General features: G+C 53.2%; 1 protein-coding gene across 6 annotated transcripts in view; it reads left to right on the top strand.

Moving 5' to 3' along the window:
* Positions 1–19,575, top strand: part of ARHGAP22 (Rho GTPase activating protein 22) — a gene marked incomplete at its 5' end in the record, with an annotated part of 135,444 nt that overhangs the window by 6,807 nt on the left and 109,062 nt on the right. For 3 of the 6 annotated variants that reach the window (XM_084904170.1, XM_084904168.1, XM_084904166.1), the window contains one exon: positions 16,024–16,093. The exons of the other annotated variants lie outside the window; for them this stretch is intronic. In XM_084904170.1, the coding sequence (XP_084760296.1) occupies positions 16,060–16,093 (34 nt within the window). Of the gene's footprint in view, positions 1–16,023; positions 16,094–19,575 lie in introns of those variants that run through there. 6 annotated transcript variants of the gene reach the window in all.

Raw genomic sequence — 19,575 nt, 5'->3', positions numbered from 1 at the left:
TGTAAGCTTGACTTCCTAGGGGTTTCTGTGCAATTCAGTGATCAGCCAATGACTGGACCAATGTTGTTTTCACATCTTGAGCCATTAAATCATCCATTCTCAACCAATAGATCATGTTTGGAGTGGGGAAATGCTATCAAAGCTTAGGCTATTTCAGGTTTTCTTGGCTCTTATATTCTTCTGGGCCTTCACCTCTGTGCATGGCCACATCTCAGGGCTGGCAGAGGTGTGGGATACAGTGAGCCTCTCTGGTCCCCACTGGACATGCATGTAGCCTAAGTCAAAACATATGTGCCCCCAAATGACCAGAACCTCAGATAGAGCATTGATTCCCTCCATTTACCTACTGCCAAGACTGTCTATCCATTGACAAAGCCTCTTGTCAATGATAAGGGCACCTCTCACCACTCAAACTTAAATGAGCCACTCTGACTTTGTGAGCAGAGTTATGTGCCACACCCTGGCGGAACCTCTGAGATGACTGAGCTGGGGAGTGAGAGACCCTAGGCAAGAACACCAGACTGTCACTCTTCTTCCCGAAGGCACTGCAGTTTTTCATGTGTAAGTGCTTTTGAGACTTGCATGCCTTTGGTCAATTCCAGAGAATGAAAATGGTTGTTTTTGTCAATTTTGTCTATATTTATAGTTGCATTTGGGGAAGATGACTTACTGACCTCATCGCTTATACATAGCTAGAAGTCCTACTTAGTACTTATTTATTTCATCTACGATTTGTCTCCTCTCTTATTAAGATGCGGGCTCTAACCTACATGCTTTATTTCCACTACTAGCACTCCTTTTATGACTATTCAAGCACCACTTAAACGGTAAGGACAAAGGTTAATGTTAGAGCTCCTTTTACAGTGCTTTGTTGAGTGAGTGAATGAATGAATGAATGAATGAATGAACGAAGGAACAGCATGGGAAGAAGTCTACTGGAGGTCAGATGGACTTCCTGAGGACCTGAGTCACTGAGAATATAGAGGACAGCAGGTTTGAGAGATATTAGGGAGAAAAGACGGACAGTGCTTGCAGTGCTGGACAGGAGAGGCCTGGAGGATGTCTGGGGTTTCCAGCTGGGCAGCAGTAGGATGTTCGGTTTGGGTGATAGAGGGCAGTCTTACCCTTCATCACAGAGCTAAGCAAACCTACCATGGATCCCACTGTTAACCTCTGGCTGTGAACCTTTTCCTTTGGGAGTGATGGGCTTTTAAATAGGACCAGCGCTTCTCAGTAACAAAGCCCTGCTCTGCCACTAAAACAAGTTGCAGAGGCTTAGCCACCTGGCGGAAGGGCAGTCAGCCACGTCCAGTGGGAGAGAGAGAAGCTATGTGATACTTCCAAAGGTCATACCAGGGAGGGCCCAGGCCACAGAAAGGCTGATCGTTGACCCCGAGACCACAGAAATGCATCCCCTCTCACACCATAACACCATTATTTTCACAATGAAAATAAATGCAGGGCTGACTCTGTGGAAGGGTTGTCAGGAAAACCCAAAGACAACAGAGAAGGGGAAATGAGGATATTAGAGAGAATGGAAGCCTCTGACATCTACAGATATAATGAATGTTAAACACAGAATAGCTCCCAGCCAGGTGAGCTTAAAACCTCAAACTAAGACTTATTCACCATAACTTCTCTCATCCAGTACTCTAGGTATGGCTTCCAACCAAAAATTACAAAACATGCTAACCAGCAAGAAAAAGCACATAGGAACATAGAAGTCACCTCTCTGCTAACCAAGTAATGAGCAGAACAGACTAAAAAAATCTGCAAACCTTCTAAGATCCGAAGGAGAGGGGAGGACCCAGGACAAATCACGGCCCCCATGTCGGAGACACAAGTGAGCACAGGGAGTCACTACTTACTGGAGCAGAGGCTCCCAAGTGGAAACCCCAGGGAAGCAGCGCCAGGAAGAATGTCTGTGCTGACATTGATGAGCAGTGTGGACACACTGAGAGCTGTCCCCATCCAGGTTCCCACAGAGAAAAATCCCCTGAGCTTCTAAGGGGGATGGGGGAGGAGAGGAAGGAATCATCTAGAAATGTCAGAGGGCTCTGTTCTTCTTAACAAGGCCTGGCCTCAGGGGAAACTAGTCAATCACAGCCTAACCTGCTGGGTTATGAGGGCCCAGCTGACCTGGGGAAGGGTCACAGTGAACCCCAGCTCACACTAGCCAAGCATCAGAACCAAAGTCGGATATGACAGACTTGGAACCATCAGATAGAGCAGCATTTTTCAACCGCTGTTCCACGGCACACTAGTGTGCCGCGAGATGTTGCCTGGTGTGCCGTAGGTGCAGACAAGACAAGAATTTTATAATTTTTCACTATTTTGTTTACTTAATATTTCATAATAAAGTAATTATAAAATACTTTCTTTGTGTTTATTTGATTCCTATTCAAGAGAATTACTTTATATATAGTCAATATAGGCACAGAGTTAAATTTTTTAACATTTTCTAATGGTGGTGTGCCTCGTGATTTTTTTCATGAAACAAGTGTGCCTTTGCCCAAAAAAGGTTGAAAAACACTGAGATAGAGAACTTGAAGTAATTATGATTCGCATGTTAAGGACTCAAAAGAAAAAGTAGATAACATGCAAGGACAGATGGCTAATGTAAACAGAGAGATGGAAAATCTAAATCAAAAGGAAAATGTTAGGGGGGGGGGCATTGGGGATATATGGACACATATGTTATACCTTAATCAATTAAAAAAAGGAAAAATGTTATAAACCAGACATTGCAATAAAAATGAAGAATGCCTCTGATGGCTCATCAGCAGTCTGGACACAGCAAAGGAAAGAACCAGTAAACCTGAAGATATGTCATTTCATACAGAAAATTCCAAACTGAAATGCAAGGAGAAAAAAGAGCAAAAAAGCAGAACGATATCCAAGAACTGTGAGATAATTTTAGAAGGTGTAATGAACACATGATTACTATGCCAGAAAGAGAAGAGGAAAGAAGAAATATTTGAGATAATAATGGCTAAGAACTTTCCCAAATTGATGAGTGTGTAGTATGGAATTTAACCTCGCTCAGAAAGAGGGCTGGTCTTCCGCTTGGACTCTGGGAGGTAATTCTGATAAGAGTGCCTTTATTTAGGGTAGGGCTAACTATTCCACCTAATGGGCTTCCCAACCCAGAAAGACAAACCATGAGAATAGAGTGAGAGCTTGGGGTCACCAGGGGTTAGTCAACCTGGAGGCTGAGATCAGCCAAGCAAAAGTCATCAGTCCTGATGAAGTTCTGAAGGGCCAAGACGGGGGTGTCAGGGTTCACATCAGTTTGTTTCTTGCCAACACCCGTTCATACTGGGCTCCTGGGCTGAGCCCTGGGCCAGACTGGGGACATGGGAGTCTCCAAGCTGGGCCCTGGGCTAGATTGGCAACATGGAGAGGACAGACCATAAAGGCCTGCTGAAACCAGCTGGGTTTAGGAGTAGAAGCGGCTATTCTAGGTGGCACGCTCTGTATAGGAATCCCTCCTTTGCGAGGATCTCGGCGGCTGAGTGTGGGTGGGTGTGGAGCAGAGACCATGTTCTGGAAGCCTTGAGCCCTGGTTTGTCCAACCAGAAGGAAAGCTCAGCAAAGCCAGAGCATGAGCCCGAGCGTGAGCACTGGGCGGAGACGTGAGCACCTCTCGTCTGGTTTCTGCTGGAGTCACCACCTGTGAGCTGCGGGAGAGTTAGAACAGTGCTGCATGGGAGGGGTAGGGGGGAGAGTTAGGACAGTGCTGCCTGAGAGGGAGCTGGGAGGTGAAACAGCTCGGGAGGCCAGCCCTTCAGGAGCGCGCTGGGCGCTGGGAACAGCAGGTGCGTGGGTGTGAAGCCCTCTGTGCCCTGCAGTGCCGGTGGCTGTGTCCTGTGTTATTAGGATGGAAGCTCTGGAGGCAGGCAGACCTGGACTGAATCCCAGGCCGTCCTGGCTCCCTGCGTTGCCTGTGAGGCTGCACACAGATCCTCAGCTACATGGAGGTCATGGTTGCTGCAAATAGTGACTCGGGCTGAAGTGTGTACGCAGGAGACCCTGCCACAGCGCGTGTTCAGTGCATGTGATTTGGTAACTACATGGGCCTCACTCCGGCTGCTGAGGGGGTCATGGAAAGGCACTCACCAGCGAGCTCTCCAGCAACCCCGGAGCAAGGGCCCGGGAGGCCCAAAGGATGTGAACCCCGGATTCTCACTGCTCCCCATGACCCGCAGGGCTTCCTGAAGCCTCTTCCTAAAAGGCCCCTCGTCACCAGATACCAGAGGAACGTGAGGTTCCCAGGCCGTCACCCCGCGCGTGCAGAGGCATTTCATCTGCTTCTCCTCCTCACCACGTGGCTTAGGTGTGGTTCTCTAGAGCAGTGTTTCCCAACCTTCTCTCATGATGAGAATCACCTGGTGGAGTTGTTAAAACACAGATTCCTGAATCCCAACTAAGAAGTGCTAAACTAGAATTTTTGAGAACATATAGGTAAAATTGCATACCTAACTTAGTGCTCTGTATATAACATCTGTCTTAGAGCACTAGTTAAGTATACAATTTTACCTATATGTTCCCAAAAATTCTAGTTTAGCACTTCTTAGTTGGCATTCAGGAATCTGTGTTTTAACAACTCCACCAGGTGATTCTCATCATGAGAGAAGGTTGGGAAACACTGCTCTAGAGAATCAGCATTATTTTCAGGGAAATGACAACGGCTCTCCTATGGTTTGAGACCCTCTGCTCAGCGCGCCCCTCTCCTCGCCATGAGACGGCTCAAGGCCACAGCCTTTCCGTTCCCATCAAATCTCGCAGGTCTGAAAGTCGCCTATAGGCATTTTCTATCAATGAAAGCTGTCCTGCGGGAACGTGCTGGCTGGAGGGCAGGCCCTGGGCTGAGGTGAACTGCAGAAGCAGGTGTGTAAGGGCTACATCTCCCTGGTCTCCCCAGGGGCGCGTGTGTCCTCTCACTGGCTCCTCTCGCCAGTCCGTGCCAGAGGGTGCTGGTGTCCCCGTTTTAAAGGAGAGGAAACAGGTGTGGAGAGAACAGCTGCTTTGTCCAGGGCCAAGCTCTTCATCGCTGGCCAGGCCGGCTCTGGGAACCAAGTGTGACTGCAGAGAAGCTGACTGCAGAAAGGAGCTGGCCCGGGCCCGCGGCTCAGTTGGCTGGAGCTTTGTCTGTGCACCGAAAGGTGGTGGGTTCAATTCCTGATCGGGGCACATACCCAGGTTCCGGTTCTATCCCCAGTTGGGGAGTGTACAGAAGGCACTGATTGATTGGCCGGTTTAGCTCAGTGGATAGAGTGTTGGCCTGCGGCCTAAAGGGTCCTGAGTTCAGTTCCAGTCAGGGCACATGCCTGGGTTGCAGGTTACATCCCCAGTGGGGGTTGTGCAGGAGGCAGCGGAGCCGATCAATTATTCTTTCTCATCATTGATGATTCTACCTCTTTCTCCATCTCCCTTCCTCTCTGAAATCAATAAAAATGATTTGAAATGTAATTGAAAAGTATGCACACCCTAAAATTGAGGGATTTTATTTCACATGGAGAATAAAACACTAGCCAGTCACTTCAGGAAGTGATCGTCTGTGTCGAGTGTGACTTCCTCTTAGAAACAGGAGAGCAGATGCGTCACCGTGGCCCTCTGCACCAGGTTCCTCTTTCGGGATGTGCCCGGAATGCTCTCACTGGGGCTGTGTCTGTGCCACCCTGGGACTGGGGGTTGGGTTCAGGTGTCTTTAGCGTCCAGAATGCCCCTTTGCTCTCCGGGGTTCTGAAGGGATAGAGGTGCCCTGACGGGACAGCTGAGTGGCTGGGGGCCGTCTGCCACTTAGTCCCTTTACTATGTTTGGGCAGAAGCAGTGCTCCCTCTCGGCGGCCATTCACCCTCCCACCTCCCACCAAGGCCCATCGCGCCTCTAACGGAGGGGAGAGCCATTAGGTGCCTGGGAAGCTGTGCAGTGATGGTGTTTTCTGGAAGAACCAGAAGGAGAGTTGGACAAAGCTGGAGTGGAAACTGCCACACAGCCAGAGACCCTCTGCCCTGGCCGGAGCTCCCCCTGGAGGCAGCGGGAGCAGTGGGCACCTCTCAGGCCCCAGAGCACAGAGGTGGCACCTAACCTGCCCCTGGCCGGGCAGTCCACTGCTGGCTGCTCGAGGGCAGGGGGGGGACTAACAAGACCCGCAGCCCCCAGAGGTGGCCATGCTGAACGGGCAGGCAGGGGCCCTGAGGGCCACAGGGGCACATTTAGTGAGCAGCCACTCTGGGGCCAGATGCTTTTGCTCTTTTTTTTATTATTATTATTGTTTAAAGTATTGCAAATAGCAGTACATATGTCTCCTTTTATTTTTTTCCAATTGACCTTCCCCTGGCCTCCCCTATTCCTGGCACATGCCCTCACCCCCTCCCAGTATCTTGTGTCCACTGTTTATGCTTATGTGCATGCATACAAGCCCTTCAGTTGAGAGCCTGGCATGTCGGCTGGACCTTTTGTTGACCAGAGTGAAATATTCTGAGAATAATCGGTGAGCGTCAGAAGGGGGCAGATGTGCCGCCAGCACATAGGATGCACCTGCAGGGCGCACAGCTCCTGCCTGGGGCAGCAGCGGGCAGAGGAGTGGAGCTGCGGACAGCAGGCCACAGCTTTTCCCCAGCGGCTCTGCGACATGCCCGTCAGGGGAAGTGTGGACACCTGCCAGTCCGCACATATGTGTTCATGTGTGCATGATGAAGTCAAGCTCATGGGAAACATGGGCCCCTGAACCTGAGTGTGATCATCGGGCTGGGAAAGTGTGCACGTGTGAGGGGGAGCATGCACAGTTGCATGGGTCTGCCTCCCCCTCACTAGATTCTAGGCTCCTGAGCGGCCGGCCCATTCCCTGCTTCTCTGTTCATCTAGTGGATAACCAGCATAGAGGCAGCTACATACCTACATGGTGTGGAGGGTCAAATCCATACCAACCATGCTACCTGCTTTACTGCCTGGTCTCAATAGCAAAATGGCTCTGACATCCGCATTTTGCAGCTGAGGTGTTTGCAGTGCTCAGAGAGGCGTGGCTTGTGTGATCTCAGCCAGTGCACATGCATGGCGCTGCCAGGTTTTGGTCACAAAGGCCAGACTCTGTCTGTGGTGCCACACCGCCGCCCACACTGCGGCAACCAGAACCAGGAAGTGGGGAGTCCATTGGGAGGTAGAAGCTAAGGGGAGCCATGGAGTCTGCAGGGATGGGCAGACTCACTCCCTCTGAAGTCACCGCCCCCACTCGGGGTTCGCACCGAGAGGCTGCCAAGCAAGCTATGCAAAGCTGTAGACAGAGAAGCAACACTTGGAAAAGCATGAAATCACTGTCCAAAACACAACCCTCACCTGCCAACGAGAGCAAAGCAAATTGCAGCTAGTGAGTCAACTCTCCTCCCGTGGTGCAGCCGTTCCTGCGGGAAGAACAGTGTTGATGAGAAGTGATGAGAGCAGATATCCTCTTAAAACTGTTAAGATCTCCTTGTGGCCTAGTGTTTGATCTGTGGTGATGTCCCATGAGCACTTGAGAAGAATGTCTATTCTGCTGCTGTGGGGTAGCTGGAGTTCGGTCGTAGTGCTGTTCAGTCTTCCTTTCCTCACTGGTGTTCTGTCCATTATGGAAAGTGAGATGCTGAAGGTTTCAGTTACTGTTGTTCACTGTCTATTCTCTCAAGTCTGTCTATTTCTGCATCATGGACTTTCATACTCTATTATTAGGTGAATATGTTTATAGTTGCCATAACTTCTTGATGGACAGACTTTCATTATATTGTCCTTCTTTCTCTCTTATAATAAATTTTCGTCTTGAAGTCTTTTCTGTCTGAATTTAGTACAGCTACTCCAGCTTTCTTTTGATCAATGTTTACATGGAGTATCTTTTTCTGTCCTGTCACTTTCAACCTATTTATGTCTTTGAATCTTAAGTAAGTCTCTGTAGATAGTGCACTTATTGTTGAAAGTTGTTTTTAATCCATTCTGCCTACCTCTGCCTTTCAACTGGATATTTTAATCTATTTACATTTAATATAATTATTCCTAAGAAAGGGCATGCTATCTTGCTATTTTTTTTCTATGTGCCACATATCCTTTTGTTCCTCAAATCTTAAATTAATACTTCATTTTGGGCATACTCTCTTATTGCCTTGTCATTTCTTTTATTTATCCTCCCCATACCCTCTTTCATCTCTGCCCACCCACCCCCTTCCCACTGCAATCACTACACTGTTAGAATGTGTCTTAATTTGTATCAATTTAGTTTGGATTAATGCCAATTTAATGTCAATAGTATATAAAAATCTTCCTTATATATCTCCAGAAGCCCCTCTCCCACTTACATATCATCACCCATTTCATCTTTATACATTGTGTGCTCAGCAACATAGGTTCATCATTTTTGTTTTATGCAGTTATCTTGTAAATCAGGTAAAAAAAAAAAAAAGAGAGAGAGAGAGAGAGAGAGAGAGAGAGAGAGAGAGAGAGAGGTTACACAGAAATGCCCTGTATGTCTCAGCCAGGAAGCCACAGGCGAGCCCCCCAGACCCTGTCTTAATATGTAATATTAAGACATATTAATACTGCCTTAAATATGTAATATTTTACCTTTCTGCTGGTGTTCCTTATTCTTTATGTGAATTCAAGTTACTCTCTGGTGTCCTTTTATTCCTGCCTGCAGGGCTCCCTTTAGCATTTTCTGTATGACAGTTGTGCTGGCAGTAATTTGTCTCGATTTTTGATTATCTGAGAATGAGTTCGTTGCTCCTTCATTTGTAAAGAATAGTTCTGCTGGCCCCGGGAGTGTGACTGCTGACTAGAGCAAGGCAGCAAGTGTGGCCACACTCTCACGGAGGGCAGAGGGGACACCCTGAATGTTGAGGGGGATGAGGAGGAAATAAAGGTGCAGCAGCGCCTCCTCCTGCAGCACCTTCTGGCTGGGCTGAGATGGCACTCAGCCGTTGGCAGCAGGAGCCTCGCCCAGGACATGCGATGACGATGACGGGCTGCAGAAGGTCGGAGCCAGGGTCTGGGGGCCTCGCCTGTGGGTTCCTGGCTGAGACATACAGTGAGTAGCAAGGGCATAACTGGGGAAATAAGGAAGGAAACGCAATCAGTGGGGAAATGGGCCCGCGCTGAGTTAGTGTGGGAAGTGAGAGAGAAAAGGAACGTGAAAACATGGGCTGAGAGGCATGACATAAGCATCAGAATTCTGTGGTTTGAGGTCACAAAGAGGCAACCCAAATCAGCTAAAGCCAGAGGGGGAATTTATCGGGAGTTTATCAGAGGTTTGCAAACTCCTTTGGGAGCTGGAGAGCCGAGGATGGTGGTAGTTAAGGGGGCCTAAAGCAAGAGGTGCCAGGATCATCTTCTCAAACGTGCGTGGTCAGAGCGCCTCCACCATTGCCACACAGGACATGTTTAGGGCAAGGGTGACAGCTCCTTGGAGCCTCAGCACATTCTGTCCACCAGCTCTGGGAGGGCTATTCTAACCACCTCGGTCTCTTCATGGCACACTCAAGGTTAGATCAAAACCAGGCAGCACCTGATGGCGGAGACTGGGTCACGTGGCCACAGGAAACCACCTGCAGGGACAGAGCAGATCTGTTCTGAGTGTAGAGGAGACACATGTGTTTGTCCACTTGGGTCTAGGACGGTGAGAAAGGGAGGCTTTGGAGATGCAGGAGGGGAAATGATTGGAGAGCAGGTGGAGGCCACGCCCACAGAGGACTGTCCTGTCTGCAGGGAGGAGCATGGGAGCAGCCTTGACCTTGTTGAGAGGTGCGAGTGTCCGAAAGAAGGCCTGGGAAATGTGCACCTTTCCATCTGCCCCGTCCCTGCCTTCGCACACATGCAGGTGTCTCCACAGGAGAAGCCTGGTTTTCAGTAATGCAGAACAACCCAAGTGGTGATTCATCATTTTCTAAATGGAAGGGAAATCACCTCAGACCTGCTTCCTGATGGGCTTGTGTGAGGACAGGGTGGCTGCTTGAGCCTGGGCAGCTTTGGTGCCAGCTGTGACCTGGTCCCCCAGTCCCGGCTTTAGGGCAAGGGTGACAGCTCCTTGGAGCCTCAGCACATTCTGTCCCCAGGACCCAGAAACCCACTGATGAGATCATATTTCCTTCTCCTCTCAGCTTCTGACTCCAAAGCAGGAACTCAGTAGGGGCCCCTGCCTGGCCCAGGGTCAGGCCTCATGGTCTAGGATCATCCCTGCCACTCTCACAGTTCCTTGAGCAAACCCCACCCCCTGGTGGCAGGGCCGGTTGCACTGCTGCCGCACACACTCCCTAAGAGGAGCTTTCCCTTCTGAGAACCACAGTGACACTTTGTAGTGGAATGAAGTCTGTGTCTGAATGCTGCCCAATTAAATGTGGGGCCCAGACAGTGGTCCAAGCTGAGCAGAGACTCTCCGATGAGTAGTACTTATGGGAACCCAATGTTTACAGGTGTTAATCCCTAAGGAAGCGCTCACTCAGCACCTGCCACCAGAAAACCCAGCCGCACACCACTCAGTCATTCACTCCGCACAGAGCATGCCGGTCCAGCTGCCGGGACACTGACTGTTGCAAAGTTCGGGGGGATGAGTGACAAGTGCTGCAGTGAAGGTTGGGACCAAAGGTTACGGTGTCTGAACCAGCTCAGTCTCCCTCTTATAACCACCTGAGTGTTTCCAAGTTGACAATGGGGCTCGGCTCCTCTAGGTCATTGAGGGGCCAGGCTATGGGGCCACTGCCATCTTCTCCATGGGATTTCCAAGACAGTCCCATTCTAGCCCATCAGCAAGGATGGCACTCTGAGGGAGTGCTGAGGGGAGGGGTCCTGTGGGCCAGGCCTAGAAGTGCCGTATCACATCTGCTCATACACCATGGCCAGGACACTGTCACAGCAAACTGAAGGAGGCAGGGAAATGTCGAGCAGCTGTATGTGCCCCGGATGAAGGGGAGAACAAATGTGGGTGGAGGCCTGGCCCTCCGCTCACAGTGGGGCGTCAGCAGTGACTGGGCACACGGTGAACATGGTGGGGAATGACCAGAGGTGTGCTGGCAAACGTTTAACAACCAGTTCTCCAGACGAAGAAAGGTTAGTTCTGAGTGATAGCATTAGCTGATTTTCTTGGTGAATATACTCCCATCACCATCAATTTCACCCATAAACATGGAGCTGGGAAGAGACGTGTAGTCACAGCCTAGTATATGGTTGTATTAGGGTTCTTCAGAGAAACAGCCAGTAAGAGGTAGAGGTAGAGATAGAGGTAGAGGTAGAGTAGAGAAGTGATAGATAGATAGATAAATAGATAGATAGGCAGATAGATGATAGATCTATCTATCTGCTGCCAGGAGGGCAAGACTGTCTTTGATTTTTACCAAGGCAGCAGGGAAGAAAAGAGAGAGAATTGACTCACATAATTACTGAGGGTGAGAAGTCCCAAGATCTGCAGTCCACAAGCTGGAGACACAAGACGGGGTAGTTCTAGATCAAAGGCCAGCGGGCTCAAGACCCAAGAGGAGCCAATATTCAGTTCAAGTCCAAAGGCAGGGAAAAGCTGTCCCAGCTCAGGGCAGCAGACACTACTACTCAGTAGGTCAGCCTTTTGTTCTATTCAGGCCCCCCACTGGCTGGATGAGGCCCACCCACAATAGGTCGATCAATTTGCTTTATTTATTACTGATTCAAATCTTCATTTCATCCAGACACACCCAGAGTAATGCTGGCTGTGCAGTCTGGGTACCCCAGGGCTCAGTCAAGATGACCCACAGAATCAGCCTGCACAAATAGTATTTCCACCATGCAGGCAGATGGATGTGAATAATCTAGAAAAATGAAGTAAAATAATTAGGACATGATGTGGGTTGAGTATGCTTTGTCTTTTAATATAACTTATTTAATTGTAAGTTTACATAATTAAATTTCTAATCATATCTGTGTCAAACAACTGGCTTGCAAAATGCCTGAGAATTTAATAATCAGCTCTCACACTATTGGTATCAGCCAGCTGGGCCAGCACACCCGGCACGGACAGGAGTGTTATGCGGGGGGCGGGAACATCTGCCTGGCAACCAAGACAGAGACCTCAGGAAGTCAGGGCCCTGCTGCTGTAGCCACAGGGCCAGGGAGCAATGTTTCCCCTCCCGCCTCCAAAGGAGCTTCCTCTGTCCTTCGAGCAGCTTTCGGGATGAGGGAGCAGGGCACGTTGGTAAGCGTTAAAGGAAGGTTTATCCTCCAGGCCGGAAATCCCCCTGACCATGCCAGACCACGTGGCAAGCCAGCAGCCCACAGAGCCCAAACCCAGCCGCACTCCCCCTACTGGACCTGTGTGTGCAGTGCACAGACCACACCCAGCACAGGCAGCTCTGCCAGGCATGGAGCGGCCTCCTGCGGGCTGGGAGAGACGCCCTGCCGCCTCCTCATGGGAACCGGCCTAATGCTCCGCTCCTGAGAAGAACCCTCCCTGGAGGCGACTGCAGCCAAAGACTGCCTCTGGGCCCAGCCTCCAGGACACGCAGGTGTCTTCCCAGTGGCGCTATCAGGCTGCCACACGTGGAGCCACCACAGCTCCCAGTGACCACGGTGCAGGCGGGCCACTAGGGTGGGACCAGTAATCCATTCTCAAAGCCCTGACACGATCGAAGGTTGAGAACCACCGTCGACATAAAACGTCCACACATGCAGAGAATTTTATAAAAATGTCATTTGAGCCAAACAGAGGAGACGCCTGGCCTGGAAGTGAGAACTCGGCAGACACGCACTGGCTTCGGGCACATGGACCAGAGTCGGGCGACACAGGGACTAGCGGCCCCTGCGAAGGACCACACTGGAGTTTAGAAGATCTCAACGGACAGAGATATCCCGGGGGAGGTGCAGAGGGGAGCAGGGGAGTGGCAGCGGGAGAGAGCAGGACAGTTAACAAGCCTGTGCTCTCTTAAAGGGGTTCCGTTTATTGCCAAGACGTGCCCACCTGGATGCACAGACATCATGGACAGGGCCTGCGTGAGGCCGGCCAGCATTTCACTCCTCAGTTGTGGGCTGGGGCGGGACGGCCCACACAGCCTGCCCAGCTGGGAACGGATCACCCTGCGGGGCTCCTTCCCATTGAACCCCTTTTGTCCGCACATGACGTAAAGTCTTCCTGGCTCTGGACCACGGATGCAGGTGGGTGACCATCCCACCAAGATGTATGCATTTCCGCAGACACCTTCTGGAGAGTTCTGCTCACTGATTCTTCCCAACGTGCCTTAAGTCCCGGCGACGCCTGGCCCAGAGCAGCCCTTCGACGTGGCTGGATGATGGGGGGGGGGGGCACAGTGAGGGGCCAGGACCACCTGGGGTGAGGGCGGAGGCACAGTGGGAAAGGGGGTCCCTCCTACTCGGGGAGACCTGGTCCCTCCTTGTTCTGGGCTTCCTGCCAGGGAGGGGAGTGGGACAGTTCCTTCTGATAAGCGCCTTGCGTTCGACTCAGGCTGGACCTGCTCCTGTCTCGCTCCACCTCCCTCCCGCAGCCTCAGAGGGACACGGAGGGTCCAGAGCCCAAGGAGCGAGCGGGCTGTGAAAGCCTCAGGAAGGAGGGGCTCCGTGTCCCTTGCAATGGCCCCAAGGATCCCCTCATCCCGAGAGGCACTGGGACCTGGTCTGAGGGCAGAGAGGGAAAGAGCTTCTATGCCCCTCGCAGTCTTTCCCAGCAGCCTTTGGGGTTCAGCCCAGAGCCTCTGCACCTCCGCTCGGTTCCAGCACTGATCCTGGGATGCAGCCAAGGTGACTTAATGCGGGGGGTGGGGGAGTTGTGGGGGGGCGGGAGCTGCACAGAAAGATATGCTGCTTAACCAGAACAAGTGGGAGGGACCCTAACTAGGTCTCTGGTCGTTGCCCTGCCTCTGGCTGGGAGAGAGGACCCAGGCTGCCGTAGTCACAGGCCACATGGTCGCCTATGTCCTTCCCTCCTGAGTGGCCTCTGCTCCGGCCAGACTGGCCTGAACTGTCCTGAGGAAGAGGAGTGCGCTCCTGTCACTGGGGGGAGTGCACTGGGTCCGCCCGCCAAGTCAATATTCATCATGGGGCTGCAGGCTGGGGGTGAAGGAGGGGCATCGGCAGGCTAAGGGGTACAGGAAGCACTTGATGGCTCTTTGTGGTGGTAGGATCAGCAGTTCACAGATGATTGCTCAGCATGATCAGGCTCAGTCGCTGAAACGGTGTGGGAAAGGGCATTCCACAGAGGGAGTGCTCAGAGGCACTCGGGGCAGGGGCTGTGGTATACAGGTGAGGGGCATGGGGGCAGGGGCTGTGGGTATACAGGTGAGGGGCACAGGGGGCGGGGGCTGTGGGTATACAGGTGAGGGGCACAGGGGACAGGGCTGTGGGTATACAGGTGAGGGGCACAGGGGGCGGGGCTGTGGGTATACAGGTGACGGGCACAGGGCGTGGGGGCTGTGGGTATACGGTGAGGGGCACAGTGGCCAGGGCTTAGGGTGAATATAGCTGTGTGTAGCATTAATAAGAGCTAGGTCACATCAAGACACTTAGTGAAACCTTCTGAGGGGTGACTGCAGCCAGAACAAGTGACGTGATGCTGAGTAAGAGCTGTGCCTCCGTAGACTCTGCTCTCCCCCTGAATCTGTCCCCCACTTCCTGGTGGGTCCTCACCTCCCCATCTGCCCCTGCTCTTCACTGCCCAGGCCCGTCATCTCTGCAGGGATCGCACTGTGGGCCCCGCCGTGGCCTCCTCCCTCCCGCTGCTGGCGCTGATAACATGCCAGTATCGGGGGAGGCGGGGTCAGGGACGGAGGCCGCTAAAGGGATTAGGGGGAAGCAGAGAGGTTGTGTTCAAACCCCGTGGCTTCCAACTCAGAGGACCCCACAGCGCCCAGGCTAATGCCTGGCCGGGCACCTGGGTGCTGTCTGGGCAGAGAGGCAGGCTCTCACCATCCAACACGTTCCCCAAGGCTCTCGAGCAGGAACTGTCACCGGGAGGGTTGGCATTGGGCATTCAGAGAGGCTGGCGTCCTGGAAAGCCTCGCACAGGGTGGACACAGCCCTGGTGGACACCCGCCGGGGAGAGCATGTGACTGGAACATTACCAGCTCCCCGTGCCCTCTTTCTCCCTCTGAAAGGCCAGGACAACAGCGTCTGCCTCAGGAGTTCAGGAATTATCTGAGATATTGAATACGAAGCACCACTTCATTGCTGGACACAGAGCAGGTACGGAATGACAGTGACTGCTGAGATTGCATTCTTGGGCAACTTTTAGGACATTGAGGGAACCCCCACTATAGCGCTGGAGTTATGCTGGTGTTAAACAGGCACCCCAAGGACAGAGCCACTCCTCAGGGACCCGCCCAGATCCTAGGACCTGCGTCCTCTCCCTCCTTATCCAGGCCCCTTACTAAGCCAGCAGAGACAGGCCCCTTCCCTAAATGAACAGGTGGAAGCGCGCTCCTGCCCCGCCTCCTGGGCCCTCCTGGCAGGAAACGCGGGGCTTTGCAGGTCCCATTGGACGGGCTCTGGGGGGTGGGGGGTGGGGCGCCTGCAGGGGTCCGGGCCAATCTCTCCCCAAGAGCACCCTCCCACCTCCACCTCCTCACCCTGCAGCCTGACCGCGGCAGGCAGCAGGGGCTTGGCGCCGCAGTAGGTTTCCCTGCCGCCTCCAGCATCCGCAGCCCCAGAGCCCTCCCAGCGCCGAGGGCGGGTCCGAGCCCCGCACCGCCCAGCCGCCCAGGATGCCTCGCCAGGGCCGGTCCTCCCGGCGGATCCTCGCCCCGCCCGCTGCCCGCGGGGCTCAGCTCCGCACCCTCTGCCGCCGGCGCCTGGGCTCCAGGGGAGGATTGGCAGAGGATGCTGAACTTCCTGAGGCTCCCGGGACGGAGTTGAGCGGGAGGGATAAATAATGCATGGAGGCTGATGCAGCCCCGGAAGCCTGCAGTCCACAGCCAGGGGATGGAGCCGAGCGAGCCTCGCTGCCGCTGCCGACGCCGTGGCCATAGGGCTCTTGCGGGGCATGAGGGGCACCTGGGCGAGAGCCAGAGAAACGGGAAGTGATGACAGCATGACTGACCCAGCGGCTCTGGCCCGGGGGCGGCAGGAGCATGCTGAGCCCAAAGGTCAGGCAGGCCAGGAGGGGTAAGTCCCGCTTGGTGGGGCGGGGCGGGTCTGGGCACCGGGTGCCTGAGTCTCCGTGAATGTGTGGTCACTCGGCTGGCTGCTGGACTGCAGACGAAGGCCAGGCGAGGAACCGGGGTGTGGGACCGGGGTGAGGGACCGGGGTGAGGGCGGTCAGACCTGAGACTGCAGGGCAGTGGCTGTCACAGTGCCTCAGTGGCTGTGCAGCTTCACCCTTCCTCTGTGTCTTACTGAGTGCTGGGGTCGCCCAGTGTGACCAGGCAACAACATTGGGGAAACTGTTCCTTTACCAAAAGGGAAATAAATCCCGATTCTCAAGATGTGTCCCAGCAGCCAACTAACAGTGGCCCCCAGGGAGGCGGTGCCTGGCTTCTGAGAAAGCTGGTCAGATAGGCAGAGCCTGTGGGAGTGGCCAGGGCGGGGCGGCAGGAAGCAGTTCTCAGATGGTGGGGTAGGGGGTCCCCTGAGGACTCCCAGACAGCTGGGAGGCCTGGAGACGAGGGCACTGTGGGATGGAGGAAGTGGGACAGACAGGAAGGGACAGGGGGTGGGAGAGTCTTGCACCCCGTGTCCCTACAGAGCGGCCTGGGGGCTCGGGACCAGTCCCAGAGCCAGAGCCAGCTTTCTGGGCAGCACCAGCTCGGCTGGGGCGGCGTCCTCTTAGATGAGAACCTCTGTCTCATAGGAAAACAGTGTGTGTCTTCCCAGGTGGCCAGTCTGCGGAGGGTGAGCCTCCTTGTGAGCAGAGAAAGTGAGGGTGGTTTGGAGGTGGGTGAGGCCGCTGCCTGGGGAACTGGGAACAGAGTGGGACTCACCCGTGTGGGCGGCGGGGACCCTCCACCTCCCGTGAATGCTCAGGCAGCACGCCCATCTCAGTAGCCTGTCCCAGGCACCTGGAGACTGGGGGAGTCTGGCCCACCAACATGTAGTGAGAGCCATAGAACCCCGCCGGTGGGTGCACGGATGGAGTGTAACCTGTGGGCCCCGTGGGAACAGGAGGGCTGTGCGTGGCTCTGCTGAGGCCGGGTGCAATCCGGGGTGACCCAGCGCGAGAGAGCGGGGCCCACCTCCCGCCCCACAGGTGGCTAATCCACGCGCCGCACCTGGCTTGCCCAAATTAAGAAAATACACACTGGATTTTGATGATTGTCAGGAAGAACAGAGTGCAAGTATCTCATTAATAATTATTGATAACATGCTGAAATGACAGTATTTGGCTATACTGGGTTCAATGAAATACATTATTAACATTCTTTTCACCTGTTTCATTAGCTTCTTTTAATGTAACTGCTAGAACTACACACTGGCTCACGGTGTATGCTGCTGGCCAGGCGGTCAGCGCCTCAGCCCAGGGCTCTCGGGAAGCCCGCCTCTGACAACCCAAACTTCCTATGGGCGACTGTTCTCGGTCAGCGCTTCTCAGGCGAGAGTGATTTTGCCCCCAGGAGATGCGTGGCACTGTCTGGAGACGGTCTTGGTTGTTCCGACTGAGGGGTGATCCTGGCATCTAGTCAGTAGAGGCCATGGATGCCGCTAAACACCCCACAATGCAGAGGGTGGCCCACGACAAAGCTTATCTGGTCCGAAATGTCAATAGAGCTGGTGCTGAGAAACCTTCTACTAGATGACATTACTGACAAGAAGTGTTAAAGGTGAAATCTATGGTGCTAGTCACCAGGCATTAATAGCGATCACCCACAAAAACCTGTGACCATAAACCATGACAAGAAGCATTCTAAGAGCACAGACTGTAAGTGGCGCGTCCAGAGGAAGTGAGGGTGCTTGAGCTGTAAGCTGAGGGGTGATGGGCACCTGCCTAGGCCCAGGGTGATGGAGGGTGGAGACCACGTTCTAGGCATGTGGCACGGGAGGACAGGGCGCACTGGGCCCGGAGGCGGAGCGGGCAGGAGGGGGCAGCAGACACAGCCCGAGGCTAAGACACAGCCAGGGGCAGGCTCACAGCTCCTTAGGGATTCACCCCCCTGGGGACATTTGGGAGAAATGGAGATAATTAGATACATGTGCCTTGAAAAATGTGGGCTCTGATATGGAAGAGACTCCTCTTGTGTCACTCAGACAGCATCCTCCCCATCAAGACACATTCCAACCTTTCAGGAACTGAGCGGGATACATGTTATTGTGAACACAGGAAGACGCAGCATGCGATTCTCAGCCCCTGGTATCCAGACAAGGCCTTGCCCAGACTGTGCAGACTGTGCATATTCCAAATACACTCCCAGACTACGCCACAGCAAGCTGTGTGAGAAAGCCTGGGTCTCTTCCGGGAAATTAGTACCATCAGCCCAGCCAGCCAGCTCAGGAGCTCTGGAGTCTGGCAAAGGCTGCTCTACAGACAGGGCCTTCCCAGGGACTCCTCCCTGTCAGCTCCTGGCAGGTCCCCAGGGGCAGGTCCCCATCCTCTCATTTCTTTCCCGGGAACAGGGGGTGTCAGGATTGAGAACCGCCAGGGGAAACCCTACTGTCCCTTCCTGCATATAGAGCTACGTTTGGCCAACTGTTGTGTTCTGGCTGAGCTCAACTTCCAAGAAGTAGAGACAGGTGTCAACACACTCACACACACACTCACTCACACGCTTACACATACACATACATATTCACACACACGCTCACACACACGCTAACACTCACACACACACTCTCTCTCACACACACTCACACACACTCACACAGACACACACACACACACACACACACACACACCCTACTAATTCAAAAAACAGGGAGGCATCCAAACCAACTGAAAATGGTTCAAAACAGGCCAGTAAATTCAAATCAGTAAGTTGTGCATCACACAATTCAAATTCATTTCAGGAAAGTGGTCCAGCTTGGTGGGCACCAGCTCAAACTGGTCACCAATGCTGTGATGATTCGGGCGGTCAGCGCACTGAATTCAGGCCTGCCATTTGAAACCAGGTGTGGCTGGCCCTGTCGCACACAGCTCCTGCTGGGATCTGAGGGTCCCTTCCAGGGAGCCCTCCCGGTGCTGGGATCCCACAAGCCATTGCTCTGCTGAGTCCCTCTGCCTTATGCCCAGAGTGGGGACAGGAGAGATGGCAGTGCCCCTGCCAGTTTTCTCAGGAGAAAAATAGGAGAAATCCACTAAAACTCCAGGATTTGTGTCCTATATAGGAGCTAGTTACCAACCTGTGTGTTCTGTGCACTCTAATGAGGTGGTCTGTCTTTAAGGATGGAAAATGAAAGCATATGATAGGCGCCCACTCTCCTGGGAGCGATGTGTGGTTTTCCAGGTGAGGGGGGGAGTGAAGCCGCAAGCACATGCCTGCTGCACACCCTCCGTGTGCCTCCTCACTCACTCAGCCCAGCCCGGCTCCTCCCATCTCTCCAGGCCATCAATCAGAGCCCAAACACTGTCCCTGCTGCCACCCCAGCCAGCTGGGATTGCTCCCCTTTCTGAAATCCCTCTCTCACAGAGCTTGTTTCTACAAAGGTTTGTGAAGTCC

Source organism: Pipistrellus hanaki (assembly GCF_964339955.1).
Source record: "Pipistrellus hanaki genome assembly, chromosome: 14".
Taxonomy (NCBI): Eukaryota; Metazoa; Chordata; class Mammalia; order Chiroptera; family Vespertilionidae; genus Pipistrellus; species Pipistrellus hanaki.
This window is presented reverse-complemented; position numbering and strand designations above follow the sequence as displayed.